General features: G+C 45.3%; 1 protein-coding gene across 2 annotated transcripts in view; it reads left to right on the forward strand.

The window, feature by feature from the left end:
- Positions 1-27981, forward strand: part of MTUS1 (microtubule associated scaffold protein 1) — a 129256-nt gene that overhangs the window by 20389 nt on the left and 80886 nt on the right. For both annotated transcript variants that reach the window (XM_037055250.1, XM_037055251.1), the window contains exons 2-3: positions 15924-18116; positions 21099-21294. In XM_037055250.1, the coding sequence (XP_036911145.1) occupies positions 16065-18116; positions 21099-21294 (2248 nt within the window). In that variant the 5' untranslated portion in view covers positions 15924-16064. The remainder of the gene's footprint in view (positions 1-15923; positions 18117-21098; positions 21295-27981) is intronic.

A 27981-nucleotide genomic window follows, 5' to 3' on the forward strand; every position in this document is an offset into this window, starting at 1 on the left:
TGCACCCACATAGTTTTACGTGGCAGGATGGTGGTGAGCGGAAGGCGCTGGGGGTTAGACGTTCTCCTCCTGGTTCTGGCTCTAAATAATTGTATGAACTTGGGAGTCATCAGAGTTCCTGCATCGCCTGACTCTGGGGGGCGCCATTACCAGCATCTTTAGAGTAAATGGTGCCCCCAGGGTTTCTTCTCCGTAAGACGAGGTGTGAAGGTTGGCTCCTAGAGTTATGTAGTAGAGGTGGCGCTAGAACTCAGCCTTTTCTCTCTAGACCGCAGATTTCTCACACACAGGATGAGCAGGTTGGACTACGTGAACTCCAGCCACGCTGCGTGCTGGGAGATGAAGCAGTCAACGGCGGCCGGTGGCCCCTCTTCCGTGGATGGGCCGGATTCACGGGAGAAGAGTCTAGTCGTCCTTGTGAAGAAGAGTCACGTTTTACTTCGGGAGAAGTTTACGTGTTGCAGTGTTTGACTTCGTGTGAGGACTGCGTGCATGCGAGATGCCTTGTTGGCTTCTGTTTGTCCGATTTACCTAATCTGTTAGAATTCGAAAGTCCCATCTAATTAAGGGGCTACGCTCAGCTGTTTTGTAAAGTAACAGCTTTGATGAAACCAGTTATTCGTGTTGGAAGGAGGCGGTAGCCAGCCCGAGATTCTGAGTAACTGATTTCCAGATCTTTTATTTATTTATTTATTTATTTGTTTGTTTGTTTGTTTCAGTTTCCCTGAAATAAATTTTGATCAAAAGGGATTGTCTACAAAGAATGTGTCTTAGTTTATTGGAGCAGAAACATATTTTTAATATTTCCAAAAGTACTTAGACATATTTCAATAATGGATTTATTTAATAATAATAAATTTGTTTCAATGTACGAAACAAATTTATAATGCGAAGGGTCCTTCCCACCTCCCCTCCCCCTTCCACTCAAGGGAATGGTGATGAACCATTGTAATGGTGTGGTACTCATCTTTCTAGCACTTTCTCTTACACATAAAATATATTACTCATTAATTTGATAATTTCTTGACTACTTAGGACTTGCTAAGTGTAAGGGCTGTGAAATTCTTAAGAATTTATTAGTATAGAAAAGGAGAAGTAAAATTGTAGATAGAGAAGTATAGAGTATACCTTAAAAAAAAAGACTTATCCCTTAAATCAGAGAGGATTCCTGATGTGGTGTAGGTACATACTTAACATCTTTCCTTTAAAACTTCCTCCACGTTCCCCCCCTTTTTGTTGAAGTCACTGGGCTGTTCTGGCTCCTTTACTCCGGGAGCAGTCACCCAGTGACAGTGAGTGCGGACTGAACCTGACACTGCTCTCAGAGGACAGACCAGTAAGTTGCTTATTTTCGCAAACGCTTCGTCTTTGTTTTGTGTGAGTTTTGCTATGTAAGTGGTATACAGTATAACCCAGAAACATTTGCGTATGAGCTTCCCGCCTCTGAGCCTCAGAAGAGTCTGTGATGTTATGCTGGTGGAGAGTCCAAGGACAATTCTTTCCTTTGGGGAGGAAGTCGTCACCCTCGGTTGTACTGCTGCCGTGAGGCCCAGCAGTCTCTGGATAACCGTGGTCTCTTGAGAGGATTCATTCTGTGGTCTGGTGTTCGGGTTTCTTTTATTCTGGTTGTAGTTTCTGCGGTGCTGTAGCAAAACAGCCAAGGTGCAACCCTGAGTGGTTTCTTTTTTGGTACAAATAACATAACTAATACTTCTTTTGCTTACTTTCACAGCTGTTGATTTTGATATTCTGAAGAATGTGAGTTACCTCAGTGTAATTGATTTGGGGTGTTTGAAATTAAACACACTAGAATTAAATTTTAGCAGTGATACTTTTAAAAATAAGCTGCTTTTTAAATCTTACATAGTTGTTATCTCTTTATATTTTTGATATTTATTATATTGGAGCACCTCTCCTTCAGGCTGGATTCTGGAATGTGTGACAACGCAAAGATGATTATGAGTAAATGTGGATACACTCACACCTACACCTACGTTTTGGAGAGGGAAAGAGTACATGTGGTGCTTTGTTTGGGGCTTACGTTGTCAAAGACAAAAACTCTCATTAGGCAACACATAAAAATGTAAAACATTGTTACAAATGACCATGGTCACTTCTCAGTTATACTTACAATAGCAGGGAGTGTATAAAAAACTATTCCATATAAATTTTAGTTTACCGTGTCATCTGAATGTTTTTCTGCTGTTGTTGATATAGCTGTTGATTTCTGCTGTTATTGATATAGCACTGAGTACCCATGCATGTGTGTTATATGTATATGTATGTACTTGAACAAAGAGTCAGTGAAAGAGGGAGGGAGGGGTGGAAAACAACTAGAACCATTTAAATATTTATGATTTAAATCGCTCTGAGCATGTTTAACCTAGCAATTTGGCTTTCACACTATCCTAGCAACAAGATATAAGGATCGGGAGAACACAACTTTTTATGATATGTTTAAAGAATATAGGCATATTGAAGTGTAGTCATTTGTAAGAAGAAGCACATTGGAACATTCATTCAGTGAAATTACTGATGAAGCATTCAGGAATGCAGATTTAATGATTTGTCAATGTGTGGGGTCTCCCATGTGCTGGTTTCGAGGCTTTAGGAAATTCTTAAGCCGAAAAATCTTGGAATAAAAGTATATTTTTGGAATAACATCCAGGAATCGGAATTTCTGAGTTTTAGGTCAGGCACTCGGCTCTGTGTTGAAACGTCTAGCAGATGGTAGCTGGTAGCGCTTCTTCGGTGCTGTGAGGCTGCAGATCGGCCCAGGGCCTGCCTCTGTAGCCCCCAAAGGCTTTTAATCTCTTCGCGTGGATAATCCAAGAAGGACCTGCTGGGCTGTATTATCAAACAGATTAAGTGAGTTTTCAGATGCCCATTCTTGTGAAAATGCAAACATAAGCTTAAAAGAACTTTACCAAGGTGAGGTTTAAAGAGAGCGTTGATTAATTATTTAATCTTGATTAGTGTAAAAAAAGGTATTTTCCTTGGACGATTTAAAATTTTTTCTGGTGTTTTATATCATTTTGGAGTACACTTTCTGTTACCTGCTGATGGTCTTGTAACTTGGATATTTTTGGGGGGAGGGAGGTAAGGGGCTTCTATCTACTTTCAGGAAACTCAGGAAGTCTTGAGTATTTCTAGAAAAAAATATTCTAATTAATGAAATGAAAGGTCTTAAAGGTATTTTCAGGACAAACCCCATGTGGGTAAATGGGGAGAGGGAGTAGTGTGTTTTCATTGAGGCATTTGTTTTCATTGTGTTACCGCGGCATAAACAAAATGCTTCCGAACGTGCTGGTTGTGGAGTCCTGTCTTCGCTTAAATGCTCTTAACTGTGTGTTTTAGGAATGACTGAATTACTTGTGTGTGGATGGTCCAACTAAACAGTATTTGTCTCTTTGCTTAGTACATTACTTTAACCTAGACCTCTTATTCATTCTTTGAATATCTCCTTTGTATTTTCTGTAGCACCTAGGACACCCAGAATTAGTATCCGACTCATGTTAGTTTATTGAAAAAAGAGAATATAGTAAAACTCCAAAAATTTATACCAAAAGCTTAAAGCCTTTTGTATCCATCTAGTGTGTGATTATTTACACGTCTTTTCTGTGTGCTGTCCGCTATGGCTTCCTTGTGACAATATTTGCAGAAGCGACATAGTCTTCTCAAGTGAGTTTTAATTCAGTGTCCCGTATGGAGCACACACCGTGTGCCAAGCTCTTCACTGTTCTGTGCAGACGACACAGAGCTGAGCATCTGAAGCTTGTCCGGCATTTCATCTCCTTTCTGTCTTACCCCGCTGGGTTAGATGGGTTCCGCTCCATCCCCAGCTCCGTCCCCACCATTTCCTGCCCTCCTGTGCCTTTCCTCACCCAGACACCCCCCATTCTTCACCAAACCAAAGGGTTCGCATGGGTCTTAACAGTTTGGGCAGATTCCCACTGTTCCCAGAATAGAATCCAAACCCTTGAGCCTGCTGACTGCTGTCCTTCATTCCCCTGCGGCCGAGGCATTGAGCTTTATTCTGTCCCCGGCCCTTCCATTCCCTCAGTGCCGTGTTTTCTGGCTTCATTGCCCGTCCCTCCATTTCTGCTCGATGGTCTCCCCTGACTTCCCTAAGCGAACGTGGATCCTCAGCCGTGCTCTGTCCATTCCTTCTGCTGCATGCTGACCTTCCCTCTGGTGTGGCTCGTAGCTCATCTCTGTGGCTTGACTTCCTACACAGGTACTTCCAGGCCAGCCTGCAGCAGCCCCGGCGCCTGACTGTGCCGGCACACGGTGGCCGTCACATCCGTGCCCCAAAGAGTACCTCTAGTCGGATTGATTTTGTCATTGTTACCTGTCTTCAGTTTTGAATTGAATACGAATTTTAGCCCAAGAGCCAAGAGCACGACTGCCCTGAATCACACTTACGTGAACCATTCAAGAACGCGGGTTCATTGAAAAGCAAAACCCAACTGGAAGAGAGCTCGATGGACTGTCTTTATGAGCAGGAAGTAAATTTTTCTGTGACATCAGAATGGTTCAAAGTGATCCAGATCTTCCCTCAGGCTCTACAAGCCCATCCACCGCTGTGGCATGACACCTATGTCAAAACTGTGGAAGGGCCATCTAGCTGTCCTGAAGCTCTTTTCCTCTGAGTCTAGTGAGGTACCTGCAGAGTGGACCTGAGCTGAACAGCCTCTTGGTTTCTAGAAAACTGCAGTTGAGATGTAACAGTTCACCGTGGACGTCTAAGTACCAACCTAGACTGTTACTAGTGAAGAACAGCGCCCTGTAGGGTAGAGCGTTGACTGGGACCATGGTAAATGTGGCAGAGGTGGCCGTTTGTCCCTCAGTCTCTATTTCCCTGCTCTTGATGGTTGTAGAATTTTTAGCTGGGTGCAGGTAGCCTGTACTGATCTCCATTTCCGGGCATGCCTGGTAGGCAGGTATGGCCTTGTGATTCAGCTATGGCCAGCGGTGTAAGTGTGTTCTGTGGAGGTAGTTTCCATCCTCGTTGCCTTCCACCCTTCTTTACCCTCTTACGTTGCACACAGACAGTGCTGTTTGGGGCTGTAGGTTGAGGGCATGCACAGCAGAGGAATGAGATGGGTGGAACTGGGTTCCTTAAGCCTGGACAACCTTTTGCAGAGGCAGGGGAAGCAGGAACTGCCTAGAACCATGGCCCATTCTCTGAGGAGGGCAGAGATTTGATTGGTTATAGTCTAAGAAGCTTTAAATGTTGGATTAGTGTTAATCCGTTGATCATTTTTTAAGATCACTTCTAATCCTGAGAGTCAATGACTTGGAAGTGTTGAGCTCTGTATGTTCCGTTCATTCTAAAAGACACATATTTTCACACTGTAAGGTTTCTGATGTTAGGGTGTGTTTTGCAAGGGAGCCTCTTTGCTTTGACACATAATCAGAGCAGAATGTGACATTCGACCTTGATGGTCCATAGATACCTTATGAACAGCACTTGGGGTCCTGCTGCCTGCTGCCACCCTCAGGTCAAAATTCTAGAAGCAAAAGTTTGGTGACAAAGGAAAGGAGTCTTTAACCCTTTGCAGTTTTGGAATAACAGCTCCCACATGCATTAGCCACTTAAGCCTATCAATTAAGGCTAAGCTCTTTAATTCTTTTAGTTATAGCTTTAATCACTTAGACCTAAATAAAGCTAAACTTTAACACCTGAGTTCTTCTATCATTTCCCTGCCAACCCTTGCCCCCCCATTAATTTTAGTTATCTTATTATGTCTATAGAGTTAGTTCACAGACTAAAACAACCTAAGATATAAAGGCTACCTAACTTTGGGAGAATGGCGGGCTTCTGTCTCAGAGCCTGTTCCCTCTAGAACACCCAAAGGAGAATAACCCTGCCCCCCTCTGCCAGGCCAGCTGGACCCTAGGCTGTACCTGGAGTTCCTTCCCGTCCAAAATACCATCCATTGGGAAATGCAGGCAGCTGCAGTACAGTCATCCAGGCAACCCCAGAGTTCAGAGAGAGCTTGTGCCGCTCTGGGAGCCTGAGAGCACTTCTTTTATTTCGTATCTTCTCACCCATAATCCCACGCACTCTGGGAGGGCTCAGTTTCTCAGCCAGTCTCGTCCTAGACTGTTTACTGTCGCCTCCCCCAAGGACCCCCCTGCTTCTCCCCAGTGATCTGATCAGACCTCCCTGTACCAACTCTTCTCTAGACTGAATAGCAGAGAAATGTTGAAGCATGAATACTGGCTTCACATGAGCAGGTTCCAGGAGCCAATCAGGGTAAATAGTACAGAGCAGCCTCTGAATAATTCACTCTTTTAGATTCAGAGAAAGGCCACTCGCAGCTCAAGTTTGCTAGTTTGTTCACAGTCCATGTGTAGTTTCACTCTGCACTTCTCCTAAAGTTCAGGCGAGCTAAGGTGTCCAGGTTTTAAAAAGGAATTAAGATGGTTCATAATGAAAGGACAAAACAGGGCAGATAGTAAAGGTTCAAATTAATCCTTTTACATAACTCTCTAATTCTTATCATGTGCTCAGAGTTTAAGAAGACAAAAAAAAAATGCTGAATAAAAGGATTATATCAAAGAACATCCTGATGTCTATTCTCAGAGGCAATCGCATTTCCTGTCTTCACTCTTTGCTTTATTTGCTTCCATATTTTGAAAAACAACCATGTGGATATTGACTCGATGACCATCCACTCTGTGACCCAAGTGGTGTGCTGGGACAGTGCTTCCTTGGTCACGCAACTATTTTCCCGGGTTGTTGTCTTTGAACATGGGGCAGAAATAGCTCAGCTCCAAAAGTGCCATCAGCTTTCCTGTCGGTTAACACTTCTCAGTGTGCACTCGTTCTGTGTCTCTCCCGGTGACGCCCTTGTCGGCCCCCTGCCTTTCCACTGCCATGGGAGCGGCTCGCCGCCTCGGCGTAGAGCACAGCGGCCACTCAGAATAGCCGTGCATGCTGAACAGTTATATTTCGGCTGCTCTTGGTCGTCGTGACCTAGCTATTCTAAAGTGTCAGAGTGACACATGGCAGTCAGGCCGTTCTCCTTTAGGAGGGGAGGGGGAGGGCTCCTGGAGGAATGGGATTCGTCTGTGGCCTGAGAGGTGGGCGGCGTGGAAGCAGTTTCCTGCTCCTTTGGCCTCTGACCAAGGGTGGTGATTGCTCATGCCCTGGGTGTCCTGCTCGGGATTCTCTGTGGACATGGAGTTGTCTGTTAGTTGCCAAGCCTCTGATCTTGTCTCTAATCATGCACCGATACTGATTTGTTTTCGCTAGTGGAATGTGCTTTCAGTTTTATTAAAAAGAAATTAATTTGGGGACCAGCCAGTCTCTGCCACAGTTACTGGTCATTAAAACCACCTTACGTTTGGGGACCAATCAGATACTGTTGGTGACGGACAGAAGCCTTCCCTTCATGTCTCGCCTTTCTTTTCCTTTTTCTTTCCTGAAAGCTGTGAAGCACTGGTAAGTGATATCGGCTGAAATGATATAATTTGGGCAGGGAAACTAGAGTGTCAGGCATGGCCAATTTTAGTGAGGGTCCTAGTTTGACATGATGTGTCCTGTACTGACTGTTGACATAATTAACTCATAGTGGAAATAAACTCTTCCCTTACTACCATAATGCTTTGCACAAATATTTCCAGTCCTCTTGCTCTCAGGAAGATGATAGCCTGCTTTGGCAGAACGGGAGCAGAAGTGACATGCGTCAGTTTCAGGTGGGAACTCGAAGAGTGTCAGCTTTGCTGTGGTCCTTTCCCAGTGTCTGGTGATGGTGGGAGTTTTTGTTGAGGTGAAGCATTGGTCAGCCTGGACGCCTAGTTGATCAGGGATGTGAACAGAGTTCCCTGCCAACACCCCTAGACATTTATGTTAAGCAGCTGAATCTTGGGCTTGTTTATTATTGCAGCAAAACTGAGCCTATCCTGAGCAGTATATAGCAAGTGCTCATGCTCCAAGGCCTTTACCTCTTTCAAGGTCAAGGTTCCAAACTAGCATCTTATTAATAATAAAAGGTGACTCTCTCTCCATTGTTTCCAATACTGCTGAGCATTTGAACTGTTAGTTGCTACCCACGTAGGCTTCTACCAAGGTAAAGATACTGTTGAATTTATACCAAGATTTTCCCATCAAATGATTTTTTTCCTGCTGCTCGTTCTCCTGAGGAAGGACTATGTTAGCTTTAGCTGACTCTACACATAGGGAGAGAGAAGTCGGGAGGGAATATAATTTTTCCTGTCACTGCGTACGCAACTGGGCTGCAGGCGCAGTCAGGAAGCAAGGATGCCAACATGCTTGCCGTCTGGGCAAGGCGAGAGCAAGACGCCGCTTTCTTTGAGTGTTGGGCGAAGGGTGATTACTGCCTGCAACTATGCCCATTAGAAACCAGAGAAGACGTTTCGTTATGCAGAGGCCCTGCCTATGGCAAAGGGTGTCTGCTTTTGACATTTAGAGCCCCGTATGTGGTGCTGTCTGTGTTCTGCATGTATCTGGGGGAAGTAACAGTGCTCTTGGGTGAAAGCTATCCTCCATCATAGGTTCAAACGGCATCTCTTGGCCGTCTGGGAACTCAGCAGTTCTTTATATAATGGAAACTGTGTTCTGCATTCCAAACCACCAGTCCTTGAGGGGACTCGAACAAGGCACTGATTTTCTGTGAATGGAGCCATACAGGAGTCAGTCCCCCCTTTATTTGCAGTGTTGGTTTCTGTGGTTTGTGACCTGCGCTTCACCACAATCTCAAAGTAACAAGCGGAAAATTCCAGAAAAAAACAATTAATAATTTTTTAAATTTTACCCTGTTCTGAGTAGCATGATGAAGTTTCGAGCCACCCCCTTTCTCCCACCAGAGACTGAATCATCCCTTCGTCCGTGTCTCCGGGCTGTAGGCATCTCAGTTATCAGAGGAAGAGACACCACGCTCATGTAACTTTTATTACAGCGTGTCGTTATAATTGCTCTATTTTATCAGTTGTTGTTAACCTCTGTGCCTAATCTATAAATTAAACTTTATCACAGGCATGCATGCTGAGGAACACACACAGGGTATGTAGGGCTGGGTACTAGTTGTGATTTCAGGTACCCACTGGGGGTCTTGGGACGCATGCCCACCATGGATGCGGGAAAGACCAGTTCCCACATCATATTAGCATCTTATTAATAATAAAAGGCCTTAATAACAGGCCTTAGTAGAGGTGTTGGTTCAGCACCCAGTGTGTGAAGAGGACACAGATGATCACAGAGCTGTTTTCTGCCCGCTCCCTCCAACCTCCACACTGTGAAAACAAGCCAGTCCCCTAACCCTGAAACAGTAAGGCAGGGTAGACCATATTCTCAGAACCTACCTTCTGGAACAGTGTGTAGCGTTTGTGAAGACTGTCCCACTGCCCCAGGTGGGCCCCTGCCTGGGACACACCTTCCTCTCTCTTAGGAGCCGGCGTTTCCAGGGGCGTGACCTGCTTCGGCCTCACCTCTGCAATTAAAGTCAAAGAAACCTGCCTCCTGGAGAAGATTAGCCCCTAAGATTTAATTATCCAATCAAATACTAATTGGCAACACTAGAAAGAGCGTGTGAGGGTGGGGAGGGCTGTGGGGACTCTTGAGACTGGAACAACCAGGAGGCCTCCAGCTTACCCCGCCCAGCATTTCCTCCTTGCCTTCTAATGCATGTGGATGGGGTTGGAGGTGTCTCCTTTAGCACTGCCTACCAGACCTGCTCTTAACAAGTTAAAGCTAGACGGGCTCTCGTTTTCTACCGGGCGCCCAGAAGCCTTCTGCGTGGCCATTTAAAAAGCAATAAATATTATGATGATCACCAATGTGTAAAAGGGCCTGAACAGACACCCTTCCCCGAGGCTGCAGCTGAGCCTCACGGGCACCTGCCTGCCCACTCTCTGCTGCCTTGCTGGTGCCCGGGTGCCACTGCCAGGCCTCATTCAAGGTCTAGCTGTGTGGCCCACAGCTGAAAGCCTGGGGATCGCCAAGGCCCAAGTGGCTTTGCTTTAGGTGTGCAGCTCAGTCCTTGTTGCCTTGAAGGTACCTGTGCAGGCCTCCTGTACCTGCGGACACGGCCACTTCACCCGTGGACAGAGCTGCCCTGAGCTGGAGTTCCCACTCAGATTATGAGAAGGAGTGGTTTTAGGCTTGACGTCCCTTGCCCCGTCTGTGTCATTTAACACCAACATCCCTACTGGGACAGTGAGCTGGGCAGCAGCGTGCAGGCTGCAAACCACTAAGGTAAACAAGCAAAGCGCCATCCACCTCGCTGGGGGCAGAAGACCCCATTACCCCACATGTCGTCTCCCCCACCCCCAAAGCATCACTCCCTGTTTAGAGCTCAGGGTTAGTTGCCTGGGTAACATTTACAGGTTGGAGAGGACTCAATATGTAATGTCCCCTTTTTAAGGTGGCTATTCAGAGTGGCTGAGCTGGTCGGTAAAATACAGACGGTCTCCGGAAGCGGTGGGTGGATGACCATTGCCCGGAGCCCCACGTGCTTCCTCAGGCTGTGGCAGCCACTGCAGCCTTTTCTGGGGGACTCCTTGGAACTCCCCACAATCCCGGAACTTAGGGGAACTGCCTGGCCCCCCAGGGCCTGGTCTCCGGGAACCTGCTCAAAGCTGTGAGCAGCACACGGTCAGGATTGCTCCTTCACTCTTTTGAATATTATTCCTGCCTTCTTCCTCTCTCTGGTTAGGAACCATTTGAGAAATTAGAAAAAGAGTAAATAGACAGATTGTCATGGAATTATAGATGAATTACAGGTAGGTGGACTTATAGATGAATTGTAATTACAGATTGTACAATTGTACGACTTCATCTGTAATTACAGACGGAAGCTAGTTGGAGGGGCAGGTGTGTGTGAGAGACTCACTGACCCACGCAGTCACTTCAGTGCAGAGGCAGGCCTCATGTACACCACTGCCCCTCCCATCTCCCCACCCCCTTCCACTGTGGGCACAGGGCCTGCTCCTGGGGATGGGCAGCTTAGCGCTTGTGCTCTCTGTGGGCAGGGCTGGGACTAAGGTAGAAGAGTGAGGGAATTTAAGTGGTGCCCCAAAACCTCAGTGATCAAGATAAATAATATTCAGTAAATTAAAAAAAAATCAGCATTAATGCAAGAATTCCGTGATGAACAAAAAGAACCCAAAATTTAAAAATAAAGACATGGTCTGTGTCAGTTGACTTTTTCCCTTGTTTTGGGCTCCAGTATGGCTCAGTGGGGCACTGTTAGTGATCCCCTCTTAAATTTAGTGCCTCAGGCAAATAACGTATGATTTCTCTTATATGTGGAACCAAACAAAGTAGACTAACAAAATAGAAACAGGCTCCTAGATGCAGAGAACAGACGGACAGTTATCAGAGGTGAGCCTGGTTGGGGGGCTGGATGAAAAAGTTGAAGGGATTAAACGAAGAACAAAACAAAAAAACCTCCTAGATGCGTTGGCTGGTATGGTTCAGTGGTTGGGTGCCAGCCTTCGAACCAAAGGGTCACTGGTTCGATTCCCAGTCAGGGCACATGCCTAGGTTGTGGGGCCAGGTCCCCAGTAGAGGGTGCATGGGAATCAACCACACATTTCTCTCCTTTTCTTTCTCCCTCCTTCTCCCTCTCTAAAAAATAAATAAAATCTTAAAAAACAACAACAAAAAAACCCCTCATAGACACAGACAACAGTATGATGACAACCCGCGGGAAGGAAGGATGGGGCAGGTAGAAGAGGGTAGAGAGGGGGTAAATGGTGACGGAAGGAGACTTGATTTGGGGTGGGGAATGCACAATACAGTATACAAATGGTATATTATAAAATCGTACTCTTGAAACCTGTATAATTTCATTAATCATGGTCACTGCAATAATTTAAATAAAAAATAATATCAGCACCCTGTCCCCCCCTTAAAAAACTTATAGCCTGCGGCCAACGCTGCCCCTACTTCACCCTAGTCCTTGGCCAGGTGGTTCTTCCCAGTTTCCAACACCCTTTATGCCACTTCATTTCTCCTGGGTGATGTGAGTGAAAGGACAGGAAAAGGGCAAGAATATTATACTAACAACTTCCTCCACACAGAAGGAATAAACTCAAATGGGACTTAGATGGAACATTCTCTCTAACTAAAAAGCCCCAGTTCTTTTCTGTAGAGGGAGTAGTCGCTGTCTGAGAGGAGAGTTCAAAAGCACAAGTTAAGGGTTCAAAGTTAAGGGAAGTCTGCCCCTAGTTAGAGGAACACATTGCACAGTGGGGTGTGAAAGTACCCGGCTCAGACCGCCCACTCTGTATCTTGATCTGGTTGGCAAGGCGGGTTCTAGTCTCATGCTGCCTGCTGCATCCGGGCTACTGCTGGACCAGGAGCATCAGTATCACCCAGGAAATGGACAAAAAGCAGATCGTCAGGCCCCACCCCAGACCCACTGAATCAACCTGCGGTTTTTTTCGCAACTTGATTTTTATTTCCTTTTGGAATCCACTGAAGCAGCTCCAGCTTTCCTCCTGTTTCAAGGGCTTCACTTAGGTGCTAGTCTTAGAGTAGGGATGGGATTGACCGTGAGACCAAATGTCTAACTTATAACGTTTCCAACAAAATTCGGAGGGCAGGCTGGTCAGCTCCTTTCTGTCCCTGGCTTTGTCTTCACAGTGATGGTGCCGTGAAGCTCTGGTTTTCTTTAGTGAGTGGTGACAGTGTCATCCTGGAACTGACACGCCTAACTTCAGAATCTTTTTGGTACCCAAATCTCTGTACCACAAGCCCTTTACTCTCATCTACAAAGTAGAAAGAACTTCGGCAGATTTAGTATATATCAAAACTTGCCTGAAGTATTTCTTCTGAACACATTTTTATGGTGTGTTCTGGAGAAAATGTTGGAATTTATTTCTGTTTGTGAATTTAAAAAAATAATCGTGGACCCAACCAAGCAAGCATGCTAAGCAGTCATGTGAAAGCTGAATGAGTGGTAATTTCTTTGGTTTTCTGTTACTCTTAGGAAGCTACCAATTTGTAAATCTAGAACATTTAGATTTTAGTGGAATTTCACAACCATTACACATGTTTTATGTTACAGTGACAAGCAAAAATGCCTGGGAAACCGTGCTGAACAAAGTGCGTGAGCTTTAAAAGAGAAACTCAAGATGTATGCCTATGATATACATGTATTAACACATATATTATAAAGAATCCTGCCTTTTGTTTCATTTAACAACTTGGCAGACTATATCAAGAGCCTTAAAAGATCATATTCTTTGACTCCTTTGTCTGACCAAAGCTTTTATTCCCGGGAAGTTTTTCCAAAGGAAATAATCGAAGGTAGTCAAAGATTGCAAAGATGTTTAGTGCAGTGTTATTTACCAAGGAGAAAACCAGAAAGGATTTAAACATAATTTACCCTCTTATACGTGTATGGTATTTAAAAATTACTTGAAGTAATTTTCGATGTATGAATCATTTGCTTTGATGTATGAATCATTTGCTTTAGTCAGTTTTTATCAGGGGTAGGACTGTGTGCGTTTGTTTAATCATCTTTTATGTACTTTGGAAGAGGGAACTGAGGTAGTAAAGCTCTGTCAATTGAATCTAATAAATCTGTTTATACAAATAACTTGATGATTTTTATTAAATGTGTCAGTTGATGTCACTCATATTTGCTGATCCCAGAGTCTCGTAAATGAGGATTGGCCTTCACGGGAGCAGAAACGTGTGGCATATTTAGTGCTTTTTGAAATTATACCCCACATGTATGTCTAGAAAATGAACAAATGTACTTCTCAACATAAACATGTTGCTGGAACATATTTCATACCCAAGGACTAAACATATTAGTTTGTGTCATGAAAGGTTTTATTAAGGTGCTAGCCAAAAAATATTATTTCAGCAATTTCTGTATTGACCGAAGCGCTACCATGGAGACAAATGGCTAGTTTACATTTGCCATCAGTATATCCATCATACAGTGTTTATTTTAGGATTCAGAACGTGATTTTGAATGGGTGTGCACGCACGTGCTTGCACGCACATACACAAGAGCTGTGAAGATAAACATCGCAGCCTCTCTTTTCCCTCCAGTGAAGGCTGGTCTCAGGATGTGTGGCCAGGAGCACACAAGGCTCTGAGTGCAGAGAGGCAGGTCCTCTTGGTTCTTCCATTGTTTCTTTGCTCCTGGTGCTATTTGGGTCCCTGAAGTTTGAATGCAGAGAAAAGACTGCAAGATGGAAAAATAAGTCTGCTCATAATTCACAAACTTACAGGTTACAGAAGGTCTTTTTGTTTCCCCCTCACGGATCTTGTATTTCTTCAGAACCGAACCACAACGTCTGACTGACACGAAATGTCAGAATTAGAAAGTCAGTTCTAGTGAGCTTGTACCTGTGTCCTGGTGTGAACACTTGGGCCTTTCTTAAGCATCACAGTGTGACTAAACACATAATGTAAAATTAGTTGGCAGAAGTCCTTGAAGTTGAAAGCTTTCACGAACTGTTTTTAATGATTCTTTTAAGCTGTAATTCAGTAGTTTTCGGTATGTTCACACCATTGTCCAAGCATCATTGTGATCTTTAGAATGTTTTCGTGACCCTCAGGTGAAGCACCGTCCCAATCAGCAGTCACTGCTCCCCCCACGCCCTCCACCCCCGAGCCACTAATCAACTTTCTGTCTCTGCAGACTTGTCTGTTCTGGACACTTCATGTGAATACTGTCACGTCATATGTAGTCTTTTGCACCTGGCTTTTGCATTAAGTATGGTGTTTTAAGTTGTCATGTTCTATCCGTGTTACATGTATCAATACTCCATTCCTTTCTGTGGCTGAAGAATATATCAGTTGTATGGTATAAATACAATGTTTAGCTATCTATTTGTCACTTAATGGAAATTTAGGTTGTTTTTACTTTGGGGCTATTATGAATAGTGCTTCTATTAAGAATCATGTACATTTCTGGACAAGTGTTTGTGTGGACATTTGCTTTCATTTCTCTCCAGTGGGTATTTAAGAGGAGAGTTTGCGTGTCATGCAGTGACTCCGTTTAACATTTTCAGGAGCTTCCAACAGAGTACACTTTATTAAGAATCAATAACTTTTTTCCAACTTTGAACTGGAATATTTTGAGCTATTGAATGAGAACAGGGAAAAGAGAAGTGGTAATGCCTTAAGTCTTTATTGATCTTCAGTCCATTTGCTGTGCCTTCCAGTTCTGTCTGGTAATCAGTCATCCTCCAGGGGAACTGTTCCCTCCAGGGGAATAATCAAGACCCTTCTGAGAAACAAAAAGGACATTATTACTAATGATGTTGGGACAACAGGCATAAATCAGGACTATCCTGAACAAACAAGAACCAATTGTCTTTCAACCAACAAGACGAAAATGCTATTTTCAGATTTATCTTTCTTCTCTCTTATGACAAATAAGAATCACTGAAAGTAGAGAGGAGGCACCTAAGATGTGACGTTAGTCACGGGCAATTGTGGCAGTCCCTGTCTTCATTCTGCCCCATTCCCTCTTATGAAAAAGCATTATTGAAAAGGGGGATACTTTTGGAGCTACTGTGGCCCAATCAGTTAGTGCTTGGCACTTATACGAAGGGGTGATACTTTAACTAACACATAAATTACCCGTGTCCATAGTCATGGGTCCTTTTTTTTTTAAAGATTTTATTTATTTATCTTTAGAGGGGAAGGGAAGGAGAGAGGGAGAGAAACATCAATGTATGGTTGCCTCTTGTGTGTCCCCTACTGGGAACTGGCCAGCAACCCAGGCATGTGCCCTGACTGGGAATCGAACCGCAATCCTCTGGTTCACAGGCCCACAGGCCCACACTTAATCCACTGAGCTACACCAGCCAGGGCATAGTCATATGTTCTAAATGTAAAAAGAAAGTGATTGAAGTGAATCAAGTGGTGACTTGTTAATTTTTCCAACATTTCCTTGAGTTAAACGTTTTATTTCTTCCAGGGAACAGCTTTAAAACGTCTTACACTAAGACACTTTCAACTGTGCTGAAAAAATTAGAAGATGAACAGTTTTTCCTTCTCTCTCATTTGAAAGGATTTAGAGAAGAAATAAAACTGCGGACGGTTAAAGTTCACATTCAGGATGAATGATTATCGTTCCGAGGACCAGACAGAAGATGAACTGCACTCCTTATTTATCAGCGATAAAAATGGAAACACTTACATGTACAACCAAAAGTCACCACCCACACAAAACTGTTCCACCAGCAGTTGGAATCCTACCAACCCAGATGACATGGTGGTTGATTATACAACCGACTCTGCCGTGGACATTGGTGAGAATATTTCCTTAAACCCTTCAAGTATTGAAGTACTCGATCACCCAAAGTCTTCAAGTGAGTTCATTAGGGAGGAGGTATTATATAGGCATAAAGATTCCCCCTGCCAGTCTTCTGCCCATGTTGTAAACACAGAGGAGCCCAAGTACCTGCATGATAATCGTCATTCCCCAGAATCAGCTCAGGACCAGAGTGTTGAGACCTCTTGGCCTGTTGTGTGGAAACCTAGTGATGAGGATTTGAACTGTACAGACTACCCCGCTGCCTTGCAGCTAAACCAGACATTTGACAGGAAAGTGGATCACGCAAACTGCACCTTCATTAAATACCATGCCATCGGCAAGAGTCAGTCTTTGCATGCCTCTGGAAGCCTGCAACCACCTGGCCTGAGAAGTGGAAATACATCTTTATCCTGTTCCGTTCATACATCTTTCCAGTCTGATAAGGTGCGTGTGACAGAAACGAGTTACGATAGAGACATCTTTAAACGCCCTTCGACCACAGCTTCAGAGGCCCAAGATACAACGTACATGGCATTTTCTGAGATGGTAATGCAAACAGATGCTTTTGTTCCAGATATTGGAAATGCATATCCGTATTCTTCAGGAAACGTCACCAGTGAGTACACAGATGGGCCACAGCAAAGACTAGTTGGAGAAGAAGAGATACACACTCTAACACCAGTACCCGATGGCATGGATGTCCCCGGTGGGGCTGCACTGGATCAGTTCTTTTGTTTACCTAAAGAGGAACCAAATAGTGAGACACGTTCAGAGAGCTCCTATGGGCAAAAGGAAACGGGCCATAATCGAAGAGAGACAGTGTCTGATTGTCATATAGATGATGAATGCCCTTTCCTGGCGCCAGCTTTGGATAAAAGTGAAGCCCAGATGCTGACCCCAGAACATAATCTCGCTGGGGCTGGAAACACATACATTGCCTCCGAGGAAAAGGATTTGGGAATCCAAAATCACACCATAGAGTTGGTACCAAGCAGACCCCCAGGACAGAGGCTGGCTTCATCATTTGACCTGAGCTGGGATGAAAGCGACATGTTCATGAGCACAAGTGAGGCAATTTGCATGTCCACACCAGTCCCCAAGCCCGTGAATGCAACCTTCTTTGTTTCACCCGCTGAAGCGACAGAGAATAGTAGCAAAGTGGAGAAGAGTAATCGAGAGCTTACTAAACCTAATCTAGGAAAACCACCGACCAAAGCAAATGCCTCAATAGGCAGCAAAGTTAGAAAAAACAAAATCATAAGTTACCCGAGACCAAACTTCAAGAACGTCAAAGCAAAAGTTATATCTAGACCAGCATTACAGTCTAACGACCCTGCGTTGTCAAAGGTCTCACCCAGACCTCTGCTCACCAGTACCTCATCACCCTCGTCTGTTTCCTCCTCAAGACCGTTGACAGTTCTGGGCAAAAAACTAAGATCTGACTTGAACGCAGACATGAAAGCAGAAATCCCAATTACTAAAACACAGAAGCAGCAATTTAATAAACTCATTACTAGCCAGGCCGAACATGTTGCAACTCATTCTAAAAACGCTTCCCACAAGGTTGCAAGAACAACATCTGCCGTGAAGTCAAATCAGGAAGATGTTGACAAAGCAAGTTCTTCCCATTCAGCATGTGAGCCTGGGTCCGTGGCTTCAGCTTTTCAGAAGGGCAAAGACCTATTCCCCGTTCAAATGGAAAGCACAGACTGTTTGGAAAGGACCTATGTTTCCAGCGTCCAGAGGATTAGCCCCGAAAAGAAGGGTGAAAAAGAAGCCGGGACACCTCAGGAACAACAAGAACTAAAAAAGGAAGTCATGAGTGAGGACTTTGAATATGGGTCTCTGTTTGTGGTAAGTGAAATGCCTGCCTGGGAATGGTGGAGGAAATGGAGAGATGTATTAGCAACTGGTTACCCACTAATTGTGAAGAATATGGCAGAACTAGGTGTGCATATTTGTTCTCAGGTGTTAATATATTTGTTATAATTCTTTCTCTGGTCAGTACATTTTAGAGTGTTAATTGCAAACCTGCATGTTGGGGGAAAAAAATCCCAAAGTTCAGTATTTTGTATTGAGTATTAATGGACCTTTTGATAGAGTAGAAAGCTAAGGGAATAGATTACTTTAATATTTGGGTATAATTAGTTATTCGAAGTTATGGGAAATGTGATTGTTTTATATTCATGAAAAAAAAAAGTTGGTTTTTAATGAACTTTAAAATGTGTTGAACCACATTTTAGAACCGGCTGGGGAGTGCAGGTAAACAGCATCGACGTAAAGGGCACACCTGGTCTCCTGTTAGGAAGTGGCTCTGGGCAGGGGTGTCCTCTCCTGTGCACCAGAGGACCCTGGATTCCACCTCTAATCAGCTGACGTGACTTTGGGCCGGTCATTTTTGGAGACCCCGTGGTGGTGCCAGAGGTCTCTTGCAGCCTGGTCCTGTTGATTTCTCATACCTTAAGTAAACAAAACCTATTTTATTCGTACATAGTAGAAAAGCAGTATGTTTTCTACAGCAACAGTCAGATATTCGCAGGGAACTTTATTGTTCCATTTAACCAGAAAAGAATTCACACACAGCTCCAGGATTCTGCAGTGAGACGTGGTTCCCCACTGTAGTGCCATCATTTACTGGCAAATGACATCAGGCCAGTTAGTCTCTAGGGGGCCCAATTTTGCTTCCTGTAAAGGGAGGACACAAATGACAGCTTACACTGTTGGCATTTGCTCCGGGGGCGAGGTGTCAGCTCTCATCTCCCATGTACAGCATGGGGACACTCGTGGGGAGCCCACTGCATGCTGTGTGATGGTGACAGTTGGGGTGTAGAAAAGAAAGACACAGCTGCTGGCCATCCCAGTGCTTAGTGCGGCAGATGACATTAGAAGATGGGCCATTAGAAGATGGTGTGTGGGTATCAAGCTGGGACTCTATATAGGCTGGGGAGCTGCAGGAGGCACAGTGGGGAGGGGGTGATGGAGGGAGTGTTTCCAAGGAAGGCTTCTCGAAGAGGTGCTGTGTTAGTTGCCAGCTGGAATTTAAAGGGCCCTGGAGGGATGTTCTGGGTGGAGGGATAATGTGTACAAAGGTGAAAACACAAGATGTCCTCGTTTAGGGGACTCCAGGTAGTGAGTATGATGGGAACCACAAACGCAGAACCATAAGCAATAAGCAGAAGAAGATGGCAGGGGCTGACTTGTCCCAGAGGGCTTGCTGTGACTTGTTAGAAGACTTGACTTTATCTGGAAGACAGAGGGAAGCCTCTGAACCTAATTGGGACGTTAGAGAGATCGCCTTAGCCGTGGAATGGAAGATGAATTACAGGCTGGTGAGACCAGAAAGATCCCGAGGATATGGTTTCGGGAGTCCTGCCAAGAAATGACGCAGGCCTGCAGCCCCGTGGGTGGAGAAGGGAGAGAATACCATCAGGAGGGGGTTAATGAGTAAGAACGGTGCTCCGTTCTTAAACAGAAATGGCTTTTACTGTTTACCTTGGGTATCCAAGAATGATGTGGTGAATGTGGGAAGAGGTAAGTTTTGAGATGCATGGGTAAAATTAGTTTCCTTTGAGAAACTGCTTCATGTTCTTCTTTTATAAAATGGGATACAATGGAAGTATCAGCCTCATAGGGATATGAGGATTAAATGAGTTGAGCATGCACTTTGAACTGAGGATATATGTTGATCAGTAAACCACAATGATATGATTGTCCTTGATGTTGTTTGGTAGAGGGGCCTGAAAGATGCCAAGTGGGCGGATGCAGGCAAGAGCTGGGTCTATGGGAGCCTCTGGAGAGAGCACTGGCTTGGGTATGCGGACTGGGGACATGACGGTGTGTAGGTGGTGGTTGCAACAGTGGACACAATAATCTAGGGAGCAGATAGGGTGAGAAAAGAGAACAGGGCCAGATTTAGCACCCTCGTGATGGCTAGCATGGAAAGGTGTAGCAGAACGGGGTCCAGAGAGGGAATAAGCAGACAGGTAGAAGGAAAACCAGGAAGAGCCGTGTTGGAGAAACCCAGGAAAGATGGGCTCGTCGTCATCAGATGCCACAGAGAAGGCCTGAAGGGCGTGGCACTGGTCACCTCGGGAACAGTTTCACTGATGGGGACAGAAGGCAGGTGATGATTTTAAGAGTAAACTTGGAAGAGTCTGAATTCCTTCATAGTAAGAATGAAAATTAAATATTCATCTGGCATTTATTTCTCACAGTTTTAGAGTCTGGGATGTCCGAGATCAAGGCAGCAGCTGTCTCCTCCCTGAAACGTCACGTGGCCGGGATGGCAAGAACATGCTGTGGGGTCCCCTTTATAAGGGCACTAATCCCATTCATGAGGGCTCCACCCTCGTGACCTAATCAACGTGCAAAGGCCCCCACCTCCCAATGTGATCATATTGGAGATTAGGTTTTCGGTTTATAAATTTTGTTGTGGGGGATACAAACATTCAGTCCATAGAAGTATGTGTGTGCATAGACATGTGTATATGTGTGTATACATATATATAGATGCATGTAAATGCAGATGTGTCTGTATGTGTGTATAGGTAAAGAGAGGTGATAGAGACTGATTTCAGGAACTGGCTATGCCACCTGACTGGGGTAGGGGGGCTGACCACTCTGAAGTGTGGGGAGGGTGAAGTTCAGGGAACAGTTGACATTGCAGTCTGCAGGCTAAAAACTTAAGTTTGTTAAGCAATGTCACTCCAATAAATTCAACAAGTTAAAAAAAAATACTGCACCGTAGAAACAAATTGTTCCTTTCATGTAGCTACTGCTGCAAGGGAATCACACGGGGAAGGTGTGATCTGAACTAACACCCTATTTTCTTCACAGGGTCCTGCTCCCAAAACTGCGACCCCCGCTGGGAGGAGTACACCCAAGCCTGACTCCTCCAGTCTGAGGATGAAACCTGGCCCGAAAGCCAAAGTGGGGCCTTCTGTTTCCTGTTTGAGGTATAATAGCAACAACAGAAATCTCAGTTCTGATCGTACCTTATCGTACCAGAGGATCAGGCGTGTGTCCAGTTCTGGTAAGCATTCAATAATTCGGTTGTGCCTTAGAGCAGTGTATGAGCTATTCCCGTGTAAAACCAGGCCCGTCAGGAAGCGAGAGGCAGGTTTGGGTTTTAGAACTAATGCATTCTGTCACTGAAGCATTTAGGAAGGAAGAAAAAGAAGTCGAGGACACAGCCCTTGTATTTGAGCCTTGTAAAGGTTGGCTGGGGAGAGAAGTATGTGCATAAGCCCACTTATTCTCTATTCCAAAGCACGCAAAGACATATTCAGTCATGTTATATGTGAATCATTTCATTTTTAAATTTAAAAAAATGGCTACATGCTCAATAACACTTAATTACAGTTCTTATACTGTACCCTTACCACATGGAAACAGATTAGGTTTCTTTATTTCTTTAATTTTCACTGAAAGATGTATTAGAAATTTTCAGGGACATAAGAGTGACTAAAAAGTTAAATTTTTCTAACAGGAGCTTCTATTTATATTGGTTTGTGTTTTAGCCGTAGCAGTTTCAAAATCCTATTAGGTTTATGAAATTTGAGAGCTTCGAGAGTAGCTGCCGAGTGTCTCACTAACTTTGGCAGACGTTACGGATTTCTGTGCTACACACGAGAACAGGAAATGGAGAAGTTGGCCCATCTCGCAGGGACCGAGACCAAAAGCCAGCTGGCCATTCCAGCCGACTGAACATCCCCTGCCAGGAACACCCCCTGTTTTAACAGGGAGCACCTTGAGCAAATTACAGCCATGTCAGAAAAATTTAGAAGTGAGTTCCCTTATAAAAATAGTGACTACTAGTGAATGGCCTTAAAAAAAAAAAAGGGCTGCTGGCATGTTGTGTCCGCACCTGTGAGGACGTTTTACAGACACGAACAGAGCCAACCCAGTCCCCACTCTCCATACCTGGGCATTTGTGGGCTGTGTTTTCCAGTCCCGTCACGAGCCCTCCTGTGGGAGAGCCCATAGTGCGTGGCAGGGTTTTAGGGGTGACTTATTTAGATGCAGGCTGGGCATCCAGGTCCTGAGGTTCGGAGGCACAGACCCAGGAACAGGTGTGGGTGGAGGGGAACGATGAGCAGCATGCTCATCGTCTGGGAGAAACACAGAGGAGAAGCTGCAGACGTGTGGAGACGCGATGGTCCTGGTGTTGGATATGGGTGCAGTTGGGGAGTTGAGGCCTAAGGGAGATCAGAGCTTTGGTTCTTGGTGTTGCTGCTGCCGATGAGGCCCATGGCGTCGGCCAGAGGTCGGGGAGCTCCATGCTGCTCGGGTGTTAGGAGCGCCTCTGGCGCGGTGGCCCGGTGAGCCATGGCCGTGGCGGCCTGGCCTGGAGTGAGTGGCCCTGTGCTCCCGGGTCACTCTGGCGCCAGGGAGCTACCTGGCATGTCCGTTACCCTCCCTGGCCTGCAGCCTTAGCGTCTGTGAAGCGTGAGGGTTGGAGAATGGAAGGCCCTGTCAACTTTGGTAGTCACCTTTGTAGGGGCGCTCTGGAGCTCCCCTTGTTTTGAGAGTAGGGGCGACTGCCGGACCACCCAATGCTCAAATTCCAGAAAAGCCGAAGTGGGCATACTTTTAAGAAATGAGACCAGTACCCAGATGTACAGAGGTGGGCAAAAGTAGGTTTACACTGGTGAGTATGCAAAACAGAATGTATTCTTGTGTTATTAGTTATTTATTAGTTATTATTATTAACTTGCCTTTGCCCACTTGTATTTTAAAAGATGGGATTCTTTTATGTAGGTGATCGGTCTCACCAAAGAATGAATCATTTTTTAAAAAAAGATTTTATTTATTTATTTTTAGAGAGAGGGGGAGGGAGGGAGAAAGAAAGGGAGAGAAACATGGATTGTTGCCTCTCGCGTGCCACCAACTGGGGACCTGGCTCGCAACACAGGCATGTGCGCTGCCTGGGAATTAAACAGGCAACCTTTCAGCTCACAGCCTGGCACTCAGTCCACTGAGCCATACCAGCCTGGGCTGAATCATTTTTTAAAGCCCCTTTACTGTATACTGCATAATGTCATTCTGTAAAGAGGCACAGTAGGTCTGTTCAGTCTTAATGAAAAGACAGGGAAGTTTATTAAGCTCTTATTAACCTGGATAAACAAGCTTGATAACTAAGTTATACATTCAGAGTTTTCAATCTGAGTTAAAACTAAATTATACTTGACCTGGTGGTTTTCCATATATAAATGGGGGAAAAAATATGCCACCAGAAGCTTTATGGGTGGGGGTTGGAAGACTCGATCGCGCTGCATTAAGTTTTTGAAAAGTCAACAGCAACTAACTTGTTCGGATGCTCACAAGAAATGGAGAGGTGTTTGTTGTAGGGGCGGGGAACTCAGTCGCCAGGGAGTTAAAAGTAGCACAGAAATCCAGGAGCAGAAACAATGTGCCTTCAGAGCCCTGAGAGCATGTTGCCATTTACTGTACAATGACGAGCTTGTGTATTCGAAATTGAAACCAAATGGATATCCTCTGTACTCATACCAAGTTACTCCGCTGAAAGGTGAGCAGCAGGAATGTTCCAGCCAGCCTGGGGTTTTCAATAAATTCTTTCAGAGGACTAAGTGGAAAACCAGGCCTGGAATTCAAATAGCCATTTTCTTGACGCTGTAAAGCGAGTATGAGAAAGAATTGTTAACCCAGTGGGGTGCCTCCATTTCGCCAAACCTGGAGATGTCTGTAAAGCCAGATGGCGGGCACCCCCAATGTACCTTTGCTTCTGTGAGGCATGCGTGTGTTTTAAGCCCCTCAGATAAGGTGAGATAGTGGGGAAAATGATTTCTGACGAGGATGGTAATGCCCGTGATAGCAGCTCACCCTTATTGAATGAGTTTGAGGCTGCCTCTCAATCATTTCACCCGCACTGTAGTTTTGTGAGGTGCGCCCCCATTTTACAGATGAGAAAGCCTTCACCAAGGGGTGGGTTCGCCCAGGTTGTGCAGCTAGGAAGGGGCCGAGGTGGGATTCAGACCAGGCCTGGGGCCCTGTCCTTGTGCCCTTCACCTTCTCGTTGTCGTCTCAGGAAACACTACCAGGGTGACTGTGAGTTTTGGTCAATTAAAACTCCTGTCCTCCGCTGAATGGTTTAGAAACTGTGGCATTTCTCTTTTCGGCCCTAACTCTGTTTACCATGATGCAAATGATTTTTACATGGTTATTGCCAGGTAATGTGGCCGCCTAAGTGACTGCTTCGTGGGCACCTCCTGTTGGATGCAAGCATATTCAGTGTCCCGCCTGTCACCACTCCCAGGGGCAATACCAGTTCCTAGCAGGTTGTGGATTACAGATGTGCGTGTTCCTTCGGGCAGACATGTAATTGCCCTCCCAGGGACCAGCCTGAGTCAGGCAGGGTGACAGAGCGTGTACAGAATACACCACCTTCCCCGTGGACCCGTTACTTGCCCCCGGGGGGGGCAGGGCCATGTTTATGCAGCAACCACGGAGCATCGCAATGCGATGAGTAAGGGGCGTGGCAGAGGCCCCCCCGTGTGATGTAGGCCTCGGGGGAGAAGAAGAATGTTCAAGGGGCTCACCTGATTGCACCAGAGCCTGCGGAAAGGCCTCATGAAAGAGATGGGCTTTCGTTTTGTTCTACAGAAAGAGAAATAACATTTCAGAAGAGCGTCCCTTTGCTTCAATTCAGTTTATTGTGGGTTAATAAGATAAATTCCTCTCAAACCAACAGTACAGCCCAAACGTGCAATGACTTGCCTAGTCTGTAGGTTTCTTTTCTTAGTGCTTTCGTAAACAGGATTTTTTTTTCTTGTGGTATATATTTAGTGTTAAAGGGAATTTAAAATCTTTCCCATTTATTTTATGTCATTTTAGCCTTTTTTCAGGCAAGAGTTTCAGAGAAATAGCAAGCAAAATTATGGAACATTTATTCACATGCTTGCATAAACTTATTAAAAACCGGAAATTATTACTCAGTACTTACTCTAAACACTAACTTTAATGTGTAGCTCATAGGTGTTTCTGTATTTACATGTAATTGAAACACTTCTTAAAAACTCTATCTTAAGGTTTCTTTCCATAGAAAATAATAGTGATAAAACATTTTGAATGCTAATAAGATGCCAAGCCCTATTCTGAAGCTTTCTACATGCATAATTTTATTTAATTCTTATAGCTTATTAGGTATATAGATACTATGATTATCCCTGTTCCCCAGATGAAGAATACGAGGTTTTAAAAGCTTAAGTAACTTGCCCCAAGTTACCCAGTTACTCACTGGTGGGGACAGGGAGCCGACCAGGCAGCCTGGTCCTGGGTCTCTGCCCTCAGCCTCCATCACACATGTGCGCGGTCTCGGCACCCTCCCGCGATCCCTCAGCTCTTGAGCGCCTGGTGTACCGGGAGTGTCGAGAGCACAGGGGAGGAGGAGTGCGCGGAGGAGACAGACTCTGGCCCTTGCAGAGCTCGAATTCTAGTAAGGTGACTCGGAACACAAACTAGGATGTTTACTGTGCAAGATGAAGGTCAGAGTTGAGGAGGAAAACAAAGCGGTGAAGGGGGTTGGGTTTTTAAATAGGGTAGGCACAAAGGGCCTGGAGGAGCAGGTGACATTTGAGTCAGCACATGCTGGCGGGGAAAGAGGGAAACAGGGAAACACTTGAGTAGCAGATGGAAGGACTTTGCAGGCGGAGGGAACAGCATGCACAGAGTTGAGGTGAGGTGGTATGGGCGGTGCCTGCGGAATGCTGAGCTGCTCAGCGTGGGGGCTGGGGGCTGGGGGGTGGGGGGATGGCAGACCTACCCGAGCAATCCCTTGCAGACACGTGGTAGACCAGTGTCTTCTCTTCTCTTCCCTACTAACGTCATCACTGTAAATTATCGATCATTTTGCAGGCATTCCACTCAGTTCTTGTTGGGCAGGTAATTCAGGGGGAAACTGCTTTATGGAATGACTCAAACTACGTCATTATGTAGTCTTTCATATTTTTCCACTCGAGAAATGTTTTGCGTGCTTCCCGTGTGCTGGGCAGCCAGTTAGAGTCTGAGGATACAAGCGTGTTTAATGCCCTTTTCAGCAAACTCACTAGGTGGAAGGTGAGGCAAAACGGGGTGTTTAAGCAAGTCATTTGAATGCACACTCTTCATTTTTCAATCCCCAGCTGAACTGTCCTGGCCTCTGTAATACCTGGCACTTACTATTCTGTCCTGGGATTATTTTCTTACACAGCTGTCTCCTACAAAACTGTGAGATTCATAAGGATGAAGTCCAGGCCTTAGTTATTTTTATATCTTCAATGCTCAACACGGTGTACCTGTTATGGCGTTTAAGAATGTTGCCCTGCTTGATTTGAGTGGAGGCTTGTATGGAGTGCCGTGTGCTCACTGTCAAGGGTGCACCACCGCTCACCCAGCCTGAGGGAACACTGGAGGAGAGTGGTGACGTTTGAACTGGCCTTGGAATGTTCCGGTAGGAGTCTGCTAGGCATGGAAGGTGGCTGGCTTTCCCAAGGGAGCACATTTAGAGCTACGAGAGGGTATGTTGTGTTTGGGGAGAGTCAGCATGCCTTGGTGTGTTGGGGTAAGTGATAGGTGAGCCCCAGGGGAGGTTAAGGCAGGCCAGTTCTAATGGTCTGGACACAAACTGGTGAGAGTATACCCGTATTTGGGAATCAAGAGCAGAGTGAAAATTAGTACCAACCTTTTGAAGGAAGAGGTAGTCTGGTAGGCTCCATTGGTGGTGAGTAGTCCTAGTGTCTCTTCAGCTTTCTTGTCCCGGCGGCCATGAAGCCAAATAGGTTTTTCCTGGTAGAGTGTCTAGAAGAGGTAGTCTGGAGAGTGATAGTTTTAGTGCAGGTCACATTCAGTTGCAGAGACTGAAGACTGAGAAGCAGCGCAAAGGGCTGTGGGGGTGCTTGAGGTCTGAGATGGTGAACATGTGGAGGCAGGGTAAGGATGCCTCTGGGAGAAGAACAGATGAAGGCAGGAGCAACAGGGGTGGCCGACGACCAGGCAGTACAAGCATCGGCATGTGTCCAGCGCACAGGTAAATGAAGAAGGGAGCCCTGGCCGGGTGGCTCAGTTGGTTGGAGCAGCCCACAAGGTTGCAGGTTTAATTCCCAAGTAGGGCACATGCCTAGGTTGTGGGTTCAATTCCAGCTCAGGACACACATGGGAGGTGACTGATACATGCTTCTCTCACATCAATGTTTCTTTCTCTCTCTCTCTCTCTCTCTCTTTCCCTCCCTCCCTCTCTCTCTCTCTCCCCCCTCTTTCTCTTTCTCTCTTTCCCTCCCCTTCCACTCTCCCTGCAATTAATGAACGTGTCCTCAGGCAAGGATTTAAAAAATTAAAAATACAGAAGAGAACACAGCAGTGTGTAGAAGTAGATCCACTTGGAGATTAAAGTGGAGTTTTAAGAGTTAAGATTCGGAGTAGCCGCTGTGGATAGTAGGCTGGGCAGCTTTGTCTTTCTCATATCTTCTAACTGACTTTCCTGTGAGTTTGTGCAAATTTTATTGATTTGCTTACTGTTGTAATCTCAGTAAAAGACATAAACCTGAGATGATCAATTTTGAGTTTCAATGACCTCATTGTTCAAAGTTGCTGTTCATAAACCTGAGCTTCTAATGAGCCAGGAGGCTCCCCGTGTGCCTTTCTTGTTCTTACTGGGAATTCTCCGGGTGAGCACCCGGTGAGCGACAGGAGCTCGTTCACAGCCAGTCAGTACATTTGCTGATGA

Source organism: Sturnira hondurensis, unplaced genomic scaffold, assembly GCF_014824575.4.
Source record: "Sturnira hondurensis isolate 20B ecotype Veracruz unplaced genomic scaffold, ASM1482457v3 Scaffold0008640, whole genome shotgun sequence".
NCBI classification, from domain to species: domain Eukaryota; kingdom Metazoa; phylum Chordata; class Mammalia; order Chiroptera; family Phyllostomidae; genus Sturnira; species Sturnira hondurensis.